Source organism: Lissotriton vulgaris, chromosome 1_1, assembly GCF_964263255.1.
Source record: "Lissotriton vulgaris chromosome 1_1, aLisVul1.2, whole genome shotgun sequence".
Lineage (NCBI taxonomy): Eukaryota > Metazoa > Chordata > Amphibia > Caudata > Salamandridae > Lissotriton > Lissotriton vulgaris.
Window position 1 is genome coordinate 39,643,464 of NC_141685.1, and position 20,050 is coordinate 39,663,513.

General features: G+C 48.1%; 1 protein-coding gene across 2 annotated transcripts in view; it reads right to left on the minus strand.

The window, feature by feature from the left end:
• Positions 1–20,050, minus strand: part of LOC147737108 (uncharacterized) — a 96,085-nt gene that overhangs the window by 41,431 nt on the left and 34,604 nt on the right. For both annotated transcript variants that reach the window (XM_086963899.1, XM_086963892.1), the window contains 2 exons: positions 11,482–11,592; positions 5,645–5,746 (listed from right to left, as the gene is read on the minus strand). In XM_086963899.1, the coding sequence (XP_086820025.1) occupies positions 5,645–5,746; positions 11,482–11,592 (213 nt within the window). The remainder of the gene's footprint in view (positions 1–5,644; positions 5,747–11,481; positions 11,593–20,050) is intronic.

The following is a 20,050-nucleotide window of genomic DNA, read 5'->3' on the forward strand; positions in this document are numbered from 1 at the left end:
TTGTGCTTGACATTTTTCGCAGCAGTTTTGCAGAGGTTTCATGAGAACATAATACGGTATGAGTTGGGGCCATACCTTTCCATGGTGGAGTTGCGGTGTAACACTGGTGTACAGTCCTATTGCACAGACGGCTATTTAGGGCCCTTCTCGGGGGAGGGGATCTGCCAAAATGATTGCCTGTTGCAGCAGAGGGTCGTTCCATGGTTTAGGTGGAATGCCTGTTGTCTTTACTGGGGAAGGGGGGGCAGGGTCAGAGACGCGTGGAGTGGGGAAGTCGTTCAGGATTTGTTGGGGGGTTACCTGTGCAGTAACTGGTGCCTAGATTGCCCAGTAGTACCTGTGTGCTCAATTTCTCGTGTTCAATAATGGTCGAGGTGTCAATGGCTAGTGGCTGAGGTAGGGTTTGTATCATATCATATCATATATCAACAGGATTTGTAGAGTATGGCTTATCATCCGGGCAGTATCCAGGCGCTAAGTATGAGCTCTTTAATCAAACAGCCAGGTCTTGAGTGCTCTCCTTAAGTCGGCACAGGTGGTGGAGATCCAGAGGTGGAGGGGCAGGTTGTTTCAGGACTAGCAGCGCGGTAGGAAAAGGATCGACCTCCTCCATGTATCCGATGGATGTGTGGGACATGTGCAAGGACAAGGTGGCCTGAGCTGAGGTGGCTGGTGGGCTGGTTGGCTGGTGAAAAGTCATGCAGTGGATGATGTAGGCCGGTCATGGGTTGTGGAGGGCCTTGTAAGCGTGAGTTAGTAGTTTGAAGTGGCATCTCTTCTTGATTGGGAGCCAGTGATGGTTTCTGAGGGGGGGAGGGGGTGATGCTTGATCGTCTTGGGAGATCAAGGATGAGTTTGCCCGTGCGTTTTGGATTGTCTAGAGTCGTTTCAGGAGCCGGGTGGTAATTCTGACGTAGAATTAATTTCCGTAGTCCAGTCGGCTGGTGATGAGGACCTGTGCTGCTGTTCTCCTGGTGCCGGGCGGGGTCCACCTGAAGATCTTCCAGAGCATTCATGTGGAGGTTTGTGGAGGTTACTGCGCTGACCCGGCGCATCATGTAGAACCCGTTGTCCATGATGATGCCCAGATTCCTGGTGTGGGTGGTGGGGAGAGGGGGTTGGTGCAGGTCCGAGAGCGGGCCCACCATAAGTCGTATCACAGGGGAGGACTTCTTCCAAAGATGAGCACTTCCATCTTGCCTTTGTTCAATTTCAGGCAGTTATTTTTCATCCAGGCGGCGATGTTGGTCATAGCGTTCCAGAAGTTGGCTCTGGTGGCGCAGGTGTCTTCAGTGGCATATAGGTTGAGTTGGGGGTCGTCTGTGAATGAGATGACTTTGAATCTGTGGCTGCAGACGATGTTGGCTGGCGGAGTCATGTAGATGTTGAAGAAGGTGGGGCTGGGTGAGGAGTCCTGGGGGACGCCGCAAATGGCGTCCTTGACTTTGGAGGTGTAGTGTGGTAGGCGAATTCTTTGTATGCGTCCTGTGAAAAATGAGGTGATTAGCTTGAGAACGTTGCCTCTGATGCTGATGTGGTGAAGTCTGTTGACCGGGATGTGGTGGGACACGGTGTCAGAGGCCGCAGAGAGGTCGAGGAGGATAAGGGCAGCGGATTCTCCACAGTCGAAGATGGTTCTGATGCAGTCTGTTGAGGCTATGAGGGCTATTTCTGTGCTGTGGTTGGATCAGAAACTGGATTGGGAGGTGTCTAGTAGATTCTTTCTCTCCAGGTTGTCTGTGAGCTGGTGGTTAATAGCTTTTTCAAGGACCTTCACAGGGAATGGGAGGAGTGAGATGAGGGGGGTAAATCTTGAGGTTGTTGGGGTCTGCGGTGGGTTTCTTTAGGAGGGGTCTCACTTCTGTGAGTTTCTATGCATTTGGGAAGGTGGCGGTGTTGCTGGCCGCTTTGAGGATGTAAGTGAGCGGAGGGCAGATGTCCTTCTATCCTAGGTTGAAGGTGTGGTGTGGGCAGGGGTCTATCGGAGTGCCCGAGTGTAAGGAAGTCATGATGGTCGCGGTGGTCTCAGTGTTGAGGGGGGTCCAGTCGGTGAGGTGGTTGTGCGGGATGTCGGCATGAGTCGTGTGGAATGATCTCCATTGATTGAGCGTTGAAATTGCTGTAGATGTCTGCTATCTAGTTGTGGAAGTGGTTCAATAGAGCGTCGCAGAGGTCCTGTGTGGGGATTGTGTTTTTGACGGCTGCTGGGGCAGAGAGCTCTCTAATGATGTTGAATAGTTCCTTTGAGTGGCTGCTGCTGGTTTCGATGCGAGTGGCCAGGGTATCTTTTTTGGCTTCTTTGAGGGAGCAGTGATATCTTCTGAGGGCGAACTTTAGTGTGGTGTGGTGTGTGGGGTCTCTGCTGGAGCGCTCTCGTTGCTCCATTCATTTGCATTCTCAGATGGCGTGAAGTTGGACCTCTTGGTGTTGGGTGGTTTGATAGGGGAGGTGCTGTCTGCGCTTGTTTGTAGGCTAGTTTGCCGGTCGGCCTAAGCAGTTCTAGCGCATGGATATACTGAATAAATTAATAACATAGGTACGACGTCAGGGTAAACCTGTACAGCATACATTGGACAGGCAGGGACACTACTGCGGATTCGAGATATAGTAGGGAAAGATCACAACGTGGACAAAAGACATCAACATGAAATCACAGTGTATGCAGAAAGACAATATTGGTGGGCAGAGTCAGCTTGTACGCATATGGAAGAGTCTATGCACAGAAACACAATAAATGCTTAGGGTAATGATGCAGTCGTACAATACCAGGGTCTAACATTGATAAGTTCAAGCACCGAACCAATAATGGCATAAGGCGGACAAGAGCCTAGTTCGTACATAAGCATGTGCCATCATCAAAACAGTGTTGTAGTATAGTGAAACTTGTAGGCCTAAGAAACAGTATATGTCCAGAAACACTGTGAAACACATAGGATAATGATACAGTCGCACAATACAAGCAGTAGATGTGGACAGGTTCAAGCACCGAACCAATAATGTTGTACCGTAGACAAAACCAGGTTTAGATGGAAGTATGATTAAACATCAGGCCAGTATTGGCATATGGTAAACAGAATACTTTAACGTTGTGAGTGACAGGATGTGCATGGAAATATAGTAAGCGCGCCCGGTAGCAGTGTAGGTCCACAGTACCAAGTTTTAACCTAGCTGTGTTCCGGCATCGAAATCTACGCTTTTGTCATAGGTGCTTTCAACTGAAGATTAGCCACAAACAGGACCTGGTGATTGGTAGAAAACCTCTTGAGAGCGCTGCCCAATGTCATTCAGCTGCATTGGGAGCCCAAACAGAAAACAGAGCCTGGTATTTGGTGGAGATCCCACCGAAGGAGCAAAAGAGCATTTCAATTGAAGAGGTAACGCAAAGAGTAGGCTGAGGCTGGAGACAGGTGGAAAACACACTGATGAAGTAGCCTTAGCTAGATGCCTGTTGTGAGGTAGCCCAAGCCTTCCTACTATGAAGAAGCTCAAAAACAAAAGGGAGAAATCTGACATAAAATTTTTTCTAAGGGCCGCAGTGCAGGGGGGAGAAGGGCAGCTCCAGCAGCTCCTGGAGCTTCTGGAGCTGCAATCCTTAGGCTGAGGCAGGTATTACAGGCTTGAGGGGCCAGCTGTGTTAGCAGCCATGTTGTTCAGGTGACTTGACTCCAAGGAAATAACAAGCTAAGAGGTGGGTCACTGTAGTGCTCAAACCATTACGCTCACCCTTCCACACCAGAGTTGGGAGGGCCTGGAATAACACCCTCCTCCCGCCAGGCTTTCCATAACCTTCATGCTCACTTTGATCAGATATCCACCAGGCATGCCCAGAAGCAGACCGCGCTGAGGTGCGCAACGCAGCACAAGATGTGGCGCCGATGACCCCACTGAACCACCTAGGTGCTACCCAGTGCGAGGCAGGGGTTGCTCGTGAGGTAGGCTGAGCTGGTGGAGTGGGTTGTATGTCCTGGTAAGCTTTGCAGCTTCTTTTTCTGTCCTCGATCCTGCTGGGGGCACTAGTTCCAATTGTGTTGACCCCTATGTTTATCCCCCGTTCTCACGAGTGGGGGGGCGATGGCTGGGCTTTCGACAAGATTTGCGCCAATGGCTATCCCTAGCCTTGGGAGCCTCCAGACGGAGCTCCCTACCAGTTGGCCATCATGGAGCAAAAAAAAAACATGTCGACCCATACCAAGAATGAGAGAGTCCGGTGGTTTCTCACAACGCATCCACCACTGCTTTTAATCCTTGTCTACGGTTGCCATTATTAAAGTACAGCACACTGTTGGGTAATTCAAAAGAAAATTTGGATTCACCTCTTTTTCTCATTTGAGATAATCAACCCCCCCCCCCCCCAATAAAACCCGCTCCACTGTAACTAGGCAACAAAGGCACACTCTTGATGCGCTAGGTATCCTTGTTTGCAGCAAGCCACCAACCAGGCTGGTGGGTAGGGAGTCTTTTAAAAAAAACTAAACACGCTTTTTCACACCCAGATTGAGGAGCATCTCAAAAGAATTAAAAAAGGAACTTGGGAGATCTCAACTACTAACTTATTAGCTTTAGGATAGTTTGTGCGCTTGCAGAGATTGCACTGCATTCCAACAGTAAAAGGCAATTCAACGTAATGCTGGACTGAGTAGCAGATAATGGCTTATCAAGGCCCCAAATAATAGGTGCATGCCAGCAATACATATATTAAAATGCATGGATGCAGAGGATGCTGTCTTTATCATCCTGAACCTGGAGCCTTTTGTTTCTATGGCAGTCATGAGCTTCACTGTCAGACGGTAGGTTATCAGGCGGTTTGGTCTCCCTTTCTGATACCTTGACTTATTCTAAGTAGATGGTTCAGTCCAGAAGCAATCCAGTTATTATGATCTGTTAAATTCCCTGAACAGCTCACTGGATCCCTTACTTGGTTCACCCATCTTAAATGTCATCCTAATATTACACTTCTCCTCTCCATGTCAGCGGAGTGTCTCCGCAGCGCACCTGAGCTCCGTGAGTGGCAACAGGCTCATCCTTCTCAAGAGTCAACACCATCCGACCTTTAACTAAGGATCTTGAGTTATACTCATGGTGCACGGGGCCAGGCTCTTAAGAGACCAGCCCCAAATGATCACCTTCAACAGAGGTGCAGTCAATCACAATGTCTGTAAGAGATGACGGGCCTCTTCGGACGTCGTCAATTCCCTGGGATTTGAAAAATGGTATCTGATAGTTCATTACGTGAAGTACTGCAGTATGAGCAGAGTTGTAATGTCGCTTTCAGGAGATAAAAATTAACAATCCATTTGACTCCATATCTCGTTATAGATTACGACTTCCTATTAAGTCATTAGCAGCTATCTTTGCATTAAAATGACCCCTAGTTGAACAGCATCTAATAGACTCCATCGCGTGCACGTCTTTGTTTTAGTGACCGATGACCCTTTTCCCTCATACACTAGAGTCTGCTGAGTGAAGGTTTATATATAAGTGTTCCTTCAGGTACAGTCTGAGCGAGAGGCTACAGGCCTCGTGCTCCTTCTCTCAGCTCTGCAGGGGCAGTGAGATAGACCTTTCTCTTCAGTGGGCCAAGAAGGATCTGGTAGGACCTTCACCAAAGCACACATCCACTCTGCAGGTGACAGGCATCTCTCACCTGTGCCGGGACTGCCGCCTTGCTCCTTCACAGATGTAACTTGCGTATCCTCCATGAACTCGTTTCCCATGAATAACACATCAGAATCCGCAGTCACGTGACCTGTCAAAGTAAGACAACAGCCGTGCTTTACACTTGTGTGTGTAAGATCACATGGAATAATTTGAGGCTCTAAAACCTTTAACTCATCTGCACAAAATCATTTATCATTATTCTTATTTTGAATTAATTATATTACACAGATATCTGTTCACTAGATAAGTCAATGATATATACCCAATAAATACTTTGTATGTGAAAACAAACATATGGGTTGGTTTCGCCGTTAGCCGTTTTGCTGCTAAGAATATTCTCCCTTGTGGTAAGTCCTTTCATTTATGTTTCTGGAACTTCACACTTAAGCCTTCCAAACATTCCCCCCTGCAATAAGGGACATCAACAAAAGGTTTGGATTGCAAGATCACTAACATCCCAGGTATTTTTTTTATTAAAATAAAAAATAATGGAAAAAATAGAAATAGCTCACATTTTCATCTGTAATTATTTACCTCAATTGCAAATTTACAAAAGCAATACATGGTTACGTCCGTTAGACCCTTCTCATTGTAGGTTTATATAGCGTTTGTTGGTTGTCCACAACATTTGAGCTGCAGCTTATAATGATATTTCACTGTGTACCCACCAGGCTTCAATTCATACTGGGAAATTAATGGATGAAAAATGAGGGACCTCTCTGCATTTTTGAAATGTGTCCCAGATACTAATTCTAGGGATGGTGGTTACTCGGAGAGGCCTGAGCTTAGGTTACCCACACCATCATATGATTCAGAGGGTAATTTGCAAAACGTGATCTTTCTTGCAAACTCACTCACATTTGGAAGCCAATAATGGAGAGACAATGAATTCCCCGGGTCCGATGATTATGCACTTACACTTGTTGGTCCAGATGGGGGTCTGCCGCCCACGACAACGACAAATCCAGGGCTAACAGGGTGAAATAGGCCTTGACGGAGTAAGATCTTCCTGAAAGTACCTCCCGCCAATTCGGTACCTCTGTCCGGGAGTTGGATGGGATCCTTCTGTGGTCCCTTCCCTAATGGACAATATGGTGGTTGGATATTTCTTGGAACGAGGATGTGGCAAATGAGGACAAAAAAAACCAACAAAAAAAACAATTGTTGCACTGTTCTGTGTGCCACACTTCTCCTGATAAACAAGGTACCTCACTTGTAGGGCATGGCTTGCGAACACGAATGATACACAAAGGTCCACAAAAAACTAAGTGGAGACATCAACATTTTTGGTGATGAAGGTAGATGTGTTATTTGGGCCCAGTCTCGGCCACCACCAAGGAAAATGTAAAGATTCATGCGTCCAATGGGAGTTAAATAGTAGATTATTAAAGAGGCAAAGATTGTCGAGTGTCGTCAGTGCCTCATACAGAAGATCCCCTTAACAGCTCCGCAATCCAGATCCACTACCCTTCCAAATACCAACAAAGGGCACGTGCCACTTAAAAACACAACACATCTTCCTCCTTTAAAACCTGGCAAAATAAACCAAAATAAATAAATAAACCAATAAGTTATAACCCTAAAACAATAAATACAAAATACACATAACAATTATAAATATAATGTGTTCCTTGAGCAAGGAGCAGAATACAATATAATGCCAGCAACTGCATGGCAGTCCTCTCGGTTAGATAATAACTAAATCCTTACCTTGTTCTGGTTGCATACGGTCTCTTACCGACTTATTAGTGTGGGAAGATTGTGCAGGAACCATATCAGGGTTCTCCATACCGTTGCATGCAGGAGTGTCCCCGTGTTCACCCATCTCCACAACATTCTCATCACTCCCCTCTCTCCAACAACGCTCACGATTTACGCTGTTGTCATCGCACTCAAGACCTACAGTTTGCCCTCATCATTCCACAGCCAACCATTCCTTATTTCCACATCACCTTCTCTTCCTTCCACACAAGAATTGTGTTGTCTCCGACCGCCGCCACGCCGGTTTCACGGCCGCCACCGCGCTGGATATCCCTTCCACAACCCCATTTTAATATTCCCAGCGAGAGAAGTGAATCCAATTGTTTTTTTCTACTAGCCAGGGAATTTTTAAATACTTTAATTTCTTTCACATATTTTATCTCACCCCCTACCACTCACTCTTTCTACACATCACACATAGCCTGACTCATTAACAACAAGTGCTCCCGCGTAATTCGTAGGTTGAAGCAAGCCCTGCCCCGTAGAGTGACGGGAAGACCCCTATGATGAAGCACGACACTATGGGATTCATAGTGTGTGAGGGGTATTTTAAAAACACATAGTGCTTTCTTGTCAACCACAAGAATCAGCAAAATACACACACACACACACACACATATATTTATTGAGCCAGCAGCATGGACTGGCATTGAATCCATTAAGATGTGATTAACAAAGGTTTCGCCTACAAGAGAGGCAGCAGACTTGGCCCACCAGGGCACGATAGGAGTCACCCCTGTACTCAACAAGGCAGATCTATTAATGCATATATATATATATGTGTGTGTGTATGTATACATACACACACACATATTTATTGAGCCAGCAGTATGGACTGGCATTGAATCCATTAAGATGTGATTAACTTAAGTTTCACCTACAAGAGAGGCAGCAGACTTGGCCCACGGGGGCATGATAAGAGTCATCACTGTACTCAACAAGGCAGATCTATTAATGCATCGACTGATTTGGCAGCAGTCCTCCTTTTAACCAAAATTAGTATGCAGTGGAAAATGTATGGGACATGAACGCTGATCACCCCCAGATGGAGAGAAGTAATCTGGCGCTGTGAATCAGGGACACTCCAAGATGGTGCCCTGGTTCCTCGTGTGATGGACACATAATCAATCAATCAATCAATCAGTGACACTTATAGAGCGCGCTACATACCCGTAGGGTCTCAAGGCGCTGGGGGGGGCCGCTACTGCTCGAACAGCCAGGTCTTCAGCTTCTTCCTGAAGAAAAGGTGGTCTTGGGTCAGGCGCAGGTCGGTCGGGAGGGAGTTCCAGGTCTTGGCGGCCAGGTAGGAGAAGGACCTTCCTCCTGTAGTCGCTCTTCAGATGCGGGGGACGGCGGCGAGGGCGTGGTTGGCTGATCGGAGGTGGCGTTTGGGAGCGTAGAAGTTGATCCGGCTGTTGAGGTAGCTCGGGCTTTGGTCGTGTAGGGCTTTGTGTGCGTGGGTGAGGAGGCGGAAGGTGATTCTTTTGTTGACGGGGAGCCAGTGAAGGTCTCTCAGATGTCCGGTGATGTGGCTGGTTCGTGGGATGTCGAGGATGAGTCTGGCTGAGGCGTTCTGGATCCGCTGGAGTCTCTTCTGGAGCTTGGCGGTGGTACCGGCGTAGAGGGCGTTGCCGTAGACCAGTCGGCTGGTGACGAGGGCCTGGGTGACGGTCTTCCTGGTCTCGGTGGGGATCCACCGGAAGATCTTCCGTAGCATGCGTAGGATGTTGAAGCACGCCGAGGAGACGTTGTTGACTTGCCTGGTCATGGAGAGGGAGGAGTCCAGGATGAAGCCCAGGTTGCGTGCATGGTCTGTCGGTTTGGGGGCGGTGCCCAGGGCGGGAGGCCACCAGGAGTCGTCCCAGGCGGAGGGGGAAGAGCCCAGGATGAGGACCTCCGTCTTGTCAGAGTTCAGTTTCAGGCGGCTGGTCGTCATCCACTCGGCTACCTCTTTCATCCCTTCGTGCAGGTTGGCTCTGGCGAAGGCGGGGTCGTTGGTCAGGGAGAGGATCAGCTGGGTGTCGTCGGCGTAGGAGATTATGCTGAGGTTGTGTTTGCGTACGATGGCCGCGAGGGGGCTCATGTAGACGTTGAAGAGGGTGGGGCTCAGAGATGATCCTTGAGGGACGCCGCAGATGACTTCGGAGGCCTCTGACTTGTACGGTGGTAGGCGGACTCTCTGTGTTCTTCCGTCGAGGAAGGAGATGATCCATTCCAGCGCTTTGTCCTGGATTCCGATGTTGCTGAGGCGCTGTACTAGGGTGCGGTGGCAGACCGTGTCGAATGCCGCGGAGAGGTCTAGGAGGATGAGGGCCGCTGTTTCTCCATTGTCCATCAGGGCTCGGATGTCATCGGTGGCGGCGATGAGGGCGGTCTCGGTGCTGTGGTTGGCTCGGAAGCCGGACTGTGAGGGGTCGAGGGATCCGTTCGTCTCGAGGAAGGCGGCCATCTGCTTGTTGACGGTCTTCTCGATGACTTTGGCTGGAAACGGGAGGAGCGAGATGGGGCAGTAGTTCTTGAGTTCGGTGGGGTCCGCTGTTGGTTTCTTGAGCAGGGCGCTGAGTTCGGCGTGTTTCCACCTCTCAGGGAAGGTGGTGGTGTCGAATGATGTGTTGATGATGTCTCGCAGGTGGGGTGCGATGACAGCGTCGGCCTTGTTGAAGACGTGGTGAGGGCAGGGGTCGGTCGGTGATCCGGAGTGAATGGAGTTCATCGTGCGGATGGTGTCTTCGGTGCTGATCGGGGTCCAGGCGTGGAGGGTGGTGGTGGGGGGTGGTTGTTCGGTCATGGTGTGCGTTGGTTGGTTGTTGAAGCTGTTGTGTATGTCCGCGATCTTGTTGTGGAAGTATGAAGCGAGGGAGTTGCAGAGGTCTTGCGATGGGGTGATGTCGTTGTTTCCTGCGCTGGGGTTGGAAAGCTCTTTCACGATGTTGAAGAGTTCCTTGCAGTTGTGTGCGTTGTTGTCCAACCGTTCCTTGACACATAGTATGTTTCAAATGTTTTACATCGGTGTAAATATATATGGTGACGTATTGTTTGCCAAGGTCATCCATGACCAAGGCCATAGTGCCAACCGCATCACCAAATTGGATAGTGAATGGGCACTAATAAATTAACTGAGCACCTTGGAGTGAGCACTGTTGTTGTCATAGGATCCGAGCTTCGTGCATATATTTATGTTCACTGGAAAAAAAACACAGTTAAAAGGTAAGCTGTGTTTGAGGCTCAAACGCAGAAAACACTGGAATTCCCAGTTATGTTTAAGAATGCACACAACACGTCAAAACTCACTTATTATGGGTAAACAAATAAAACCATATGTAAACAAATAAAACCATACCTCAAAGGCGTCACTGTCATCATGAACAACCCTCCTGCAGAAGTATCCATGTGAGGATGGACAAAGCAGGAAATCTCATCTCTTCGAACTAGAACGCGTCAACTGCTTCTTTGTAGCAGCGACCTTCACCTATAGCTGAAGGAGGGGTGAGCAGCACTGATCCGCGAGGTCTAAATCCATGCCGGATTTCCCTACTATACTCATTAGGATTTTCAAATTTGGGTTAGGTCTGGCCTAGGCAGACCAACATTGGACACCTCGATCTAGTACAGCCCCTAAGCACCTAGGCAGATTATAAAGAGTTGTAATGCCGGCTTTTAAACAGAAACATTATCCACCAATTGCTTTCACATTGCAGCGCTCTGAACTATCAGGGTGCACACACAACACTTCTGCACAAACCACTGATGCCACATCCAAGAGACTGGAACATGTCTCCAATTGTAAACCTACCTGTTATCTGTTGGAATTATAAACTGGCCCCTAGCTCCTCTGTCACTCAACTAAACCTCTCATATATTGTAGCACTGGTACTAACAAGCGGGTCGTTCCTAAAGGCTGACGTGTGAGAATCAGAACCAGTCACCTTAAAAAAGTATGAACTAAAAAGGGTAGTCCAATTGAACACCTTGGTTCTTGCTCACTATACGAGATTTAAAAGACTTCTAAATTGTCTTCTGCACAGATTATTAAATCAATTCTAAATAGCACAATGTCGGCACCTGAAGGACTGCTCCAGCGTTCTCTTCTTCGATAGGCCTGGACAGCATTGGCCTGCGTCTCTTCATCAGCATTAACACCAGCCGGTGCACCTCCACTGCCGCCTACAAGCTCTGAAATGAGAAAACAGTTCTAAGCGTAGGCAAGTATTCCAGTTAAGCATGAACACCACAACTGCTCATCATGCGACAGAAACCCTTCTATGTGCTGGTTATACAATTGTTCTACAAGTAGGCGAACATCCCACAGACGCATAAACACGAGCACTCCTGCTTATCATTGATGATTAAAGAACAGATTAAAGTGTGTGTGTTTGTGTGTGACTATCACAGTCCTAAACCCCTATTCTGCAGACTATAAAACAAATCAATGTATGTGCGAATATCGCAGTCATAAACACCCTTAACTGCTGAATATAAAACAGAGCTAAGTGTGTGTGTGTGTGTGTATCCGTGTGTGTGTGTGAATATTGCAGTCTTAAACCCACTAACTGCTGATTATAAAACAGATCAAAGTGTGTGTATGTGTGTGTGTTTGCATGTGTGAATATTGCAGAGTCATGATGCCAATAACTGCTGATTATAAAAAAGAATACAGGTATATGTGAATATCCCAGAGTGGCATAAACCCAATCACTGCGGATTATAATTATAACTAGGGCTCCCAATTTTCAGTTTGAACTCATTTTTATACATAAATATGGACAGCAAACCATCAAGTTTCCTATCTGTATTTTTAAATATGGGTAACATACAGAAAGAAAAATGCAACGTACCCTGTAAGCACCTGTCCTTGGCATGTTTTGCTGTAGATTCCCCTGCTGGACATACTCCTGCCATTTAGTGTTTGGGTCAGATGTTGCAAGTTGTTTTTCTTCGATGAAAGCTTTTGAGTCCTGAGGTTTCAGTAACTCCTCTCGCTGTAAATGCGCCACTCACCGACATGTCACTAACTCCAATGTTAATTTACTTTTCGCCCAGCAGGTGAGAGTATGTATGGAGTAGTGCGTATAGAAGTTAAGTGACCACGCAAGTAGAAAAGAAATACATTGAAATTAAAAGATATCTGCAGCACCCACTGTCTTCCGGGAAGGTGGGTGGGCACATGTGAATCTAAAGCACTACAGGCATCGAACAGATGCTTACTGGCTAAGCACATATTCTATTCATTGCATGAGTGGCTGTAGAAACACATGCTGCGCAAAGACTGTACAGCAGTACACCCTTAAGCGGTGGCTAGACAGTGCTTGGTGCAAAGGTCTGAAACAATGTCTGGAGGACAGCTTGACCAACGCAAGCCTGCTACTTTGCCTGAACCTCCACAGTGTTTTGCAAATGTGTGCGGAGTGGACCACAGAGCAGCTCCACAGTATCAGCAATGGGTATACTGCCCAAGAGCGCCATGGTAGCTCCCTGTTTGCGAGTGGAGTGTGGCCTGGGGCGGGAAGGTAGGGCGCTTTTAGTGTCAGTATAGCAGGTCTGGGAATTGCTGCCTTTGACATGGGATGGAATTATCAGGCTGAAAAAAACATACAAACAACGATTTGGTCCCGACTGTGTAATACAAAAGAGCACGCTTAACGATAAGTGTGTGGAGTGCCCTTTTAGAGACAGAGTCAGGTTGAGGGAAAACACTGGGAATAATATAGACAAATTAAGGTGGAAAGGGAAGAGCACTTTGGACAAAACCTTATGATTAGGAACTGAAGGGGGCAAGGATGCAGTGGCTCGAAAGGGAGTCTAGTAAGGACAATTTTAAGGTTCCAAACCAGGACAAGGGAGCACTCGCAATGAAATTACACACTTAAGGCCCTCCATGAATGCTTTCAAAGCAGGGATTTTGAAGAGGAAAGAATACTTTCTGTTCTGCATATATCAGCAACGGCAGCTAGATGTAGCCTGATGGATGTGCAACCCGCATCAAAGCTGGAAAAGCCCCCCACTATCTCTCCACCTTAGTCCAGCAATATTGTCCCTCTCGCACCCTTAGGTCTTCCACTCATTGCAGATTCTCTGTTCCCCGCTTCAAGCGTGCCAGAGTCGGCGGACGTTCGTTCTCCCACCTGGCACCTGCGCTCTGGAACTCACTTCCTATCCCTCTGCGGTCTGAAACATCTTACATCAAATTCCGCAAAGGTGTGAAAACCTGGTTATTTTCTCTGTAACCGATTCCTTATCTTCCGTTGTCCTCTCTTACTTCTGCTCTCTTAGCGCCGGGAAACCTACGGGTAGCTGAGCGCTCTACAAAATCAGATATAATAATAATAATAATAACCCAAATCTGTTCTTTGAAGATGTAGGCAGTTACAAATAATGTCACTGGAGGGGTTGACAGATTGATGTTGTTTGGTATACAGTAGTGCACAAAACACTTCCACTTTGCAGTGTAGCAAGTGTGTGGTGCGCCTATGAGCCTCTCTTATAATTTTCATGCACTCCAGCAGCAGACCAAGGTAATCAAACTCTAGGACCTCAGGAGCCAAATCACTAGATTGAGGCGCCTGGGGTCTGGGTGCCGGACTTTGCCTTGGTCTTGAGGAGGTAAGTTTGGCCTGTTGAGGAGCTCCTCAGGTGGAACAATGGATAGCTCTAGCAGGGTTCAGAATCATGGTTGTCTTCTTCACCACAAATGGAATAGGAGGAGGTGAGGAAAAGCATAGGCAAAGATCCGTTGCCAGTTCATCCACAGAGCACTGCCTAAGGACTGGGTGTTTAGTAACCTGTTGGTGAAGTTTTAGCATTTCGTGTTTTCTGCGGAGGTAAAAAGGTCTTTATCTGTGGAGATCCTCATGTGGAAGTAATGAAGTGGGACTTTCAGGTGCAGTTTCCTCTTGTGGGCTTGTTGCCGTGTCCTCCTGAGCAGGCCTGCAAAATTGTTGTCTACTCCGGAAGGCCCTGTGCCAGGAGGTGAATGGTAGATGGTACAACTGTAAATCTGTTGTGCTAGGGATGACAGGTGAATTTCACATCCCAGACCTTCTCCTTGCCATGTGGAGTACCACAGGGATCCTCGCTAAGTCCGACACTATTTAATATCTATGTGTCGGACCTGGCGAGGGTCATAAAATCCTGTGGAATCTCCCTTACTACCTACGCTGACGATACCCAATTGGTGTTATCGATACACAATGACGGAATCTCAGTAGCAGCCAATTTCCAAATGGGAATGAAGGCAATAAGCTCCTGGATGTCATCCAACTGTCTTAAACTCAACTCTGATGAGACAGAAGTGATGACATTCGGGAGGCTTCAACCCACCTGGTCCCCTCAATGGTCGCCTCACCAGATGGGACAACCGCCAGAACCTGTGACGAAGGTACGCAACTTGGGCGTTATCTTTGATAACAAATTGACATTCCAGCAACATGTCAATGCTGTGGTTTCTTCTTCCTTCCACGTACTAAAAAGGATAAAAAAACTAATCCCATACCTTCCGTCACATGCAGGTAAAACCTTGGTCAGTACACTAGTATTCTCCAAAACTGATTACTGCAATGCATTGTTACTCAATACACAACAAAAGGTTCTTAATAAACTGCAAACTGTCCAGAACGCTGCCGCCAGAACACTGCTATCTATCCCTAGATTTGCATCAGTTTCCCCCTACATTCGACAATTACATTGGCTACCGGTGAGGAGCCGCATCAAGTTTAAGGCTTTATGCATTGCATATAAGGCCATTCACGATCAAGGACCCTTATTCTTAAGAAAAGCCTTCCGACCGCTTGAACATACTAGAACTCTGCGGTCATCCTCAGCGCACCTACTCATGGTCCCCCGTACAAGAAGGGCCAACTGGGGCGACAAACGCTTTGCTGTGGCCACGGCCAAAATGTGGAACGCACTTCCTCTAAACATCAAGAGCGCTCCGACCCTTCTTAACTTCAGAAAGCAACTAAAGACATGGTTGTTCCCTGCCTAATCCCCCCCCCTCCTCCGGAGAGTTCTGCAACTACAGCGCCAAGACACCCCAGGGTATTTGCGCGCTCTAAAAATCGCCAGAAATAAATAAATAAATAAATAAATAGATGAATGGCTACCAGTTCCAAGTGGTTGATGTGTAGACGCCTGTATTGAGGTGGCCAAAGACATTGGCCAAAGACATTGGCCAAAGACATTGGACTCTCATATTGTTGCGATGGGCCCCCAAGCCAGCTAGCGATGTGTTCATTGTGATGGTCACCTGCGGAATTGGGTCTGCAAAGTGACCGCCTTGCAAAAGGTTTTTGCAGTTTCACCGCGGCAGAAAGTGAAGGGTGCTGGCCCTTACCAACACCAGATCTTCCCTCTGACCCTTCCCTTGTGGCCACTTGCTTGAGAGGCACTCTTGAAGAGGCACATATGAAGCCTGGCATGTGGCACTTTGGCAATGCATGAGGCCACCCTTCCTAGCAAATGCAAAACCATGCGAACAAAAGGAGACTGAGTGGCTGACAAAGAGGCAGAAGCTGCTGAACACCTGTACTCAGTGAGGTCTGTGGAAGGCTTTGCCACGACTCAGGTGAGCACTACCCCTGGAAAAGCCTGGATTTAGAGGCTCCTAGTGCTGATTCTGTGGCATGCACCGTGAAACCTAGACTGTGTAGGAGGGATCTGAGTGTCAGGCATTTTTGTCTACTTGCGTTCTTGATCAGCCAGTCATCTAGGTAGGGGAATATGTGATTTCTCTTCCTTCGGAGGTGAGCAAATACTAACGCTAAATGTTTGGTAAAGACTCTCAGGCAGTAGTGACTCCGAAGGGTAGTACTGGAAGTGCGGGCCACTTACTGTGAAATGGAGGTGGCAAAAATGAGATGGATGAATCTAGATGTGGAAGTAGGTGTCCTTCAGATCAAGAATGGCCATGAACTCACCTTGCACACGTGAAAGTATTCTGGCAGGATTGATCTATGGAGAGGGTGGAGGGCGAGGATTGGCTAGAGAGTTCTGTCCTTTTTGGGAATGGGGAAGTATATGGAGTAGGCGCCTTTGCCCTGGTGGCGATGGGCACTAGCTCAATGGCTCCTTTGGACATGAGCGTCTGAACCTCCTAGTGTAGCAGTGTAAGGTGTGTCGGTCTCAGGGTGTAGGTGCGAGGGGGAATGGTTGGTGGGGTGGCAACAAGCTCTAGGCAGTAACCGTGCTCCAGTACGGGCAAGAGTCAATGGTCAGGGGTGATCTCTTTGCAGGGAAGAAAACGCTGCAAACTTCCACCGGCAGGTCTTGTGTGGTCGGGGATATAGGGTAAGCCTCCTTACTGGGGTGCCTCAGCCCTTAGAGCTAATCCCCTAAAGGAGCCTCTTGTGAAACCTCTACAACCCTGCTGGTGATAGCCCTGTTGCTGCCTTTGGTAGGATTGGGCAGATTCTGGGCAAGTGGCTTAGAGCTGCCTTTAGACTGTTGTCTCTAAAAGGAGTCCCTGCCAGAAACGACCTGCAAGGCGCCCATTGTAAGAAAGTGGCTCGGTATATACTGGACCAAAGTAAGGTGCAGTGTGCACAGAGTCCACAGTCCCCAGAGGTATGGCAGAGGCTAAAGTTAGATATAACTTCTAAAGTGGTAGCTTGGTCGAGTAGTGAGGCAGTACCAGAGGACAGTGTAAAGCATTTGATGTACACACTCAGTCAGCAAATGGTCTCACACACTCGAGAACTGAACTCTAGGCCAATTGTTTTGTACATAAAAATATATAGTTGTTTATTTTAGAACCACAAGTAGATATCATAAATACTTTCTCAGAATGAGATGTTGCAATTGGGTGCGTACCTCCTAGCATAGTGTACCCAGGTGGGACTGCATGTGCTGTGTTTGAGGTTGGATAGTTGCCAGTGATTGTTCCTTTAAGTGAGCGCTGTGTAGAGTTTCCGATGATAATCTCTCAGTACCGTGAGATCTATAGCTAGAGCATCTATTTTATTTTCCAGGGATCTATTCTTGCAAGCACCGCATCAAGTTTACCTAGAACTGAGGCAAGATTGGATTCTGCAGGCTGCTGAACACCCAGCAGCGGCATCAGTGGTCATGAGTGTATGAGCTGGGCACCGGATCGGAGGAGTTACATCTTTGCATCTGTGGTTTCAGCTTTGCTTAAGGGTTCAGTGGCTTATTCCGGATTTAGGCTGGCTAGCAGGAGCCAGCTCAGGCAGCGACATCCCACAGCAAGAGAAGCCCAGAGAGGCAGATGGTGTCAGGGGAGAAACAGGTGTGTAAGCCACAACAGGTCCTAGAAACAGTCTGGTATTGTGCACTATAGGGAAGGTAGAAACAGCGACGCCTCCAGCCAGCGTCATCAGGTTAAGGCTCCCGCAATATTTGATTGAGGGCAGTCAGGTCCCTGTCAGGCACTGGTCAGGCACCTCGGAGAGGTCCATCTGTGTAGTCCACAGTGGTCAGTAAAAGACACTAGTACACCCCTGCAGATGGTGTGCACCAGAAGGGAGCCCCAGTGAAGTAATATCAGGTAAGCAGACATTCCATTTGGAGTCTATGTAATGTGGGCCGTTTGGCCAGAAAGAGTCATGCAGGACCTACAGTCAGTGCTGTCCCGTAATACAGGCCTCCAGACCTACTGTCAACCCAAGCGCAGACCAGGTGAATCAAACAATTGCATCAGCCCCACACCCAGAGCCGTGATGAAAGGTCCCGCTGGTCCAGAGAGATGTATGCTGCCAATGTGGGGTGTTCCCCACTTGTTGATAATTACCACGGGGGGCGAACGGCTCAGGCCGCGGCAGTCGCTGCTCCAGAGGCCTTGGGACCCTGACCAATATACAGCAAGTTTTCTTCTCTGGACGAACAAGGGGAGAGTGCAGAGCAGGGAGTTGTGAGGTGGGATGAAGCGAGCCCCGCCCGCCAACAGTCTAACCAGGCCGTGCATTTCCCCAGATACCAATGGGTCACGTGGCTTCAGAGCGGGCTGCTGTTGAGAGCTACCTATCCATGGGCCCCACGGAGGTCGCTCATGCTGCAGCTGGTTCCCCAGCTCTGATGACAGCTTCTGCGTTCAATCAGAGGAGTCGATGGCCGTCGGGTTGAGGATAAAAATGCAGATTATGGGATCGCGCCGCAGAGCTCATCTAATCCATGTCCGCCATTTTGGCCTCCGTGGCCACGCCCCACAGGAAGACACTGAATTACATTATCACATTTAATAAAGCTAACTTCAGTTAGGAAACAGCTAGAAATCTAATTTAAAGGCACTTTAGTAGTTATTTCAAATCTGATTTCATAGTAGAATCAATTTCTAACAATTATAAGGAAAGGGTACTTTTAGAAAGCTATCTTTTAACCACCTTAAGCCTCTGAAGGCCTATGTGCACGAGTTCCAGCTTTCACTTGGCAGTTGAATAACCTCCGTGATGAAGGTGACATTTTCTCCCTGAGCAGGACAACGGTCTTGGGTGTGGGTTGGTGTTTCTGTTCCTTTGGCAGAATGACTATCTGAGGTTTGTCCAGGAACTAAGTTCATTTCCAAGAGTCTTACCCTACCACAGACAAAGGTCCGCTGACACCTTGGCATGGCACTTCTGTGTTCCCTTAGTCAGGCAGCCTCCAATTCCAAAGGGATAACAGTTACCCCCAGAACTGGGTTAGAGGGACCACAGAGAAAGGATTGCTCATTTTCCTCCCCACACCTCTGGGGAGGGCACACAGGCTCTGCATAGGGGAAGAAAGGTTTTGTCCCCTTGCATTTAGGCAGAGAGAGGCACTGTGGGATTGCTTGCTGTGGGGAAGCAATCCCACCCCCAACCAACAGGTTGGTGCTGGGTATAAATGCCTATTTTCAGAACACTACTGGACATATGGAAGATCAGAACCAGAAGAGGACTGAACTTACAGTCTGGGACCTGAGAAGAGCCTAGAAGACTGAACCGGCTGTCCCCCTTGAACCCAGGACAAAGAAGCTGACCTCCTGTTCAAGCTACAGGGACATGAAAAGCTACAAGAGGCCTTTACTGCAACTGCCCAGCTGACCAGTTCCAACTGGACCTGCCCTGGTCCGTGCGGTTAGATGATTCTGCTGAAGTGAGTCTTGAACCCCAAGGTCTGTCCTGGGACCCTTGGTTTTGTCAAAGTGTACCTAACATATCCTGAAAACTTGATCCCAGAAACCTTTTGGATCTAAAGACATCTGTGGGGCTGGGACCAACCTGTCAATCTGTTTCGACGAAAGGGCATTCCAGCTGGCCTGAGGATGCAGGTTGTTCCCACTTGGAAAACCTCTGCAGCAGCAAATCCAGTTCAGCAGAGTCTGTTGGGGATGGTATCTGGCCTTGTGGAACACTTTTCGGTTAGAGCCTGCATCCTTGTCTCGCTGGAAGAATCCAAGCTCCAAAAAAGTGACTAAGTCAGAACTTAGAAATCTTCCCAGGGCAAAGGCGCCAAAAGTATCCGGCTTGCAAGGGAGCTTCACTGGGTGCGGAATTCAAATTTCTCTGGGTCTCAGATTTACTGCCAAAAGGCAACGGCTTCACCAGAACCTTGTCCAGCAGCTATCCATTGCAGTGGAGCTCTCTGTAGGTACAGCCTGCAGTCTTGTCCCACTGAGCCTTTTTGACTTCCAGTTCAGAGATTAAGTCGGAAGGTAAATATT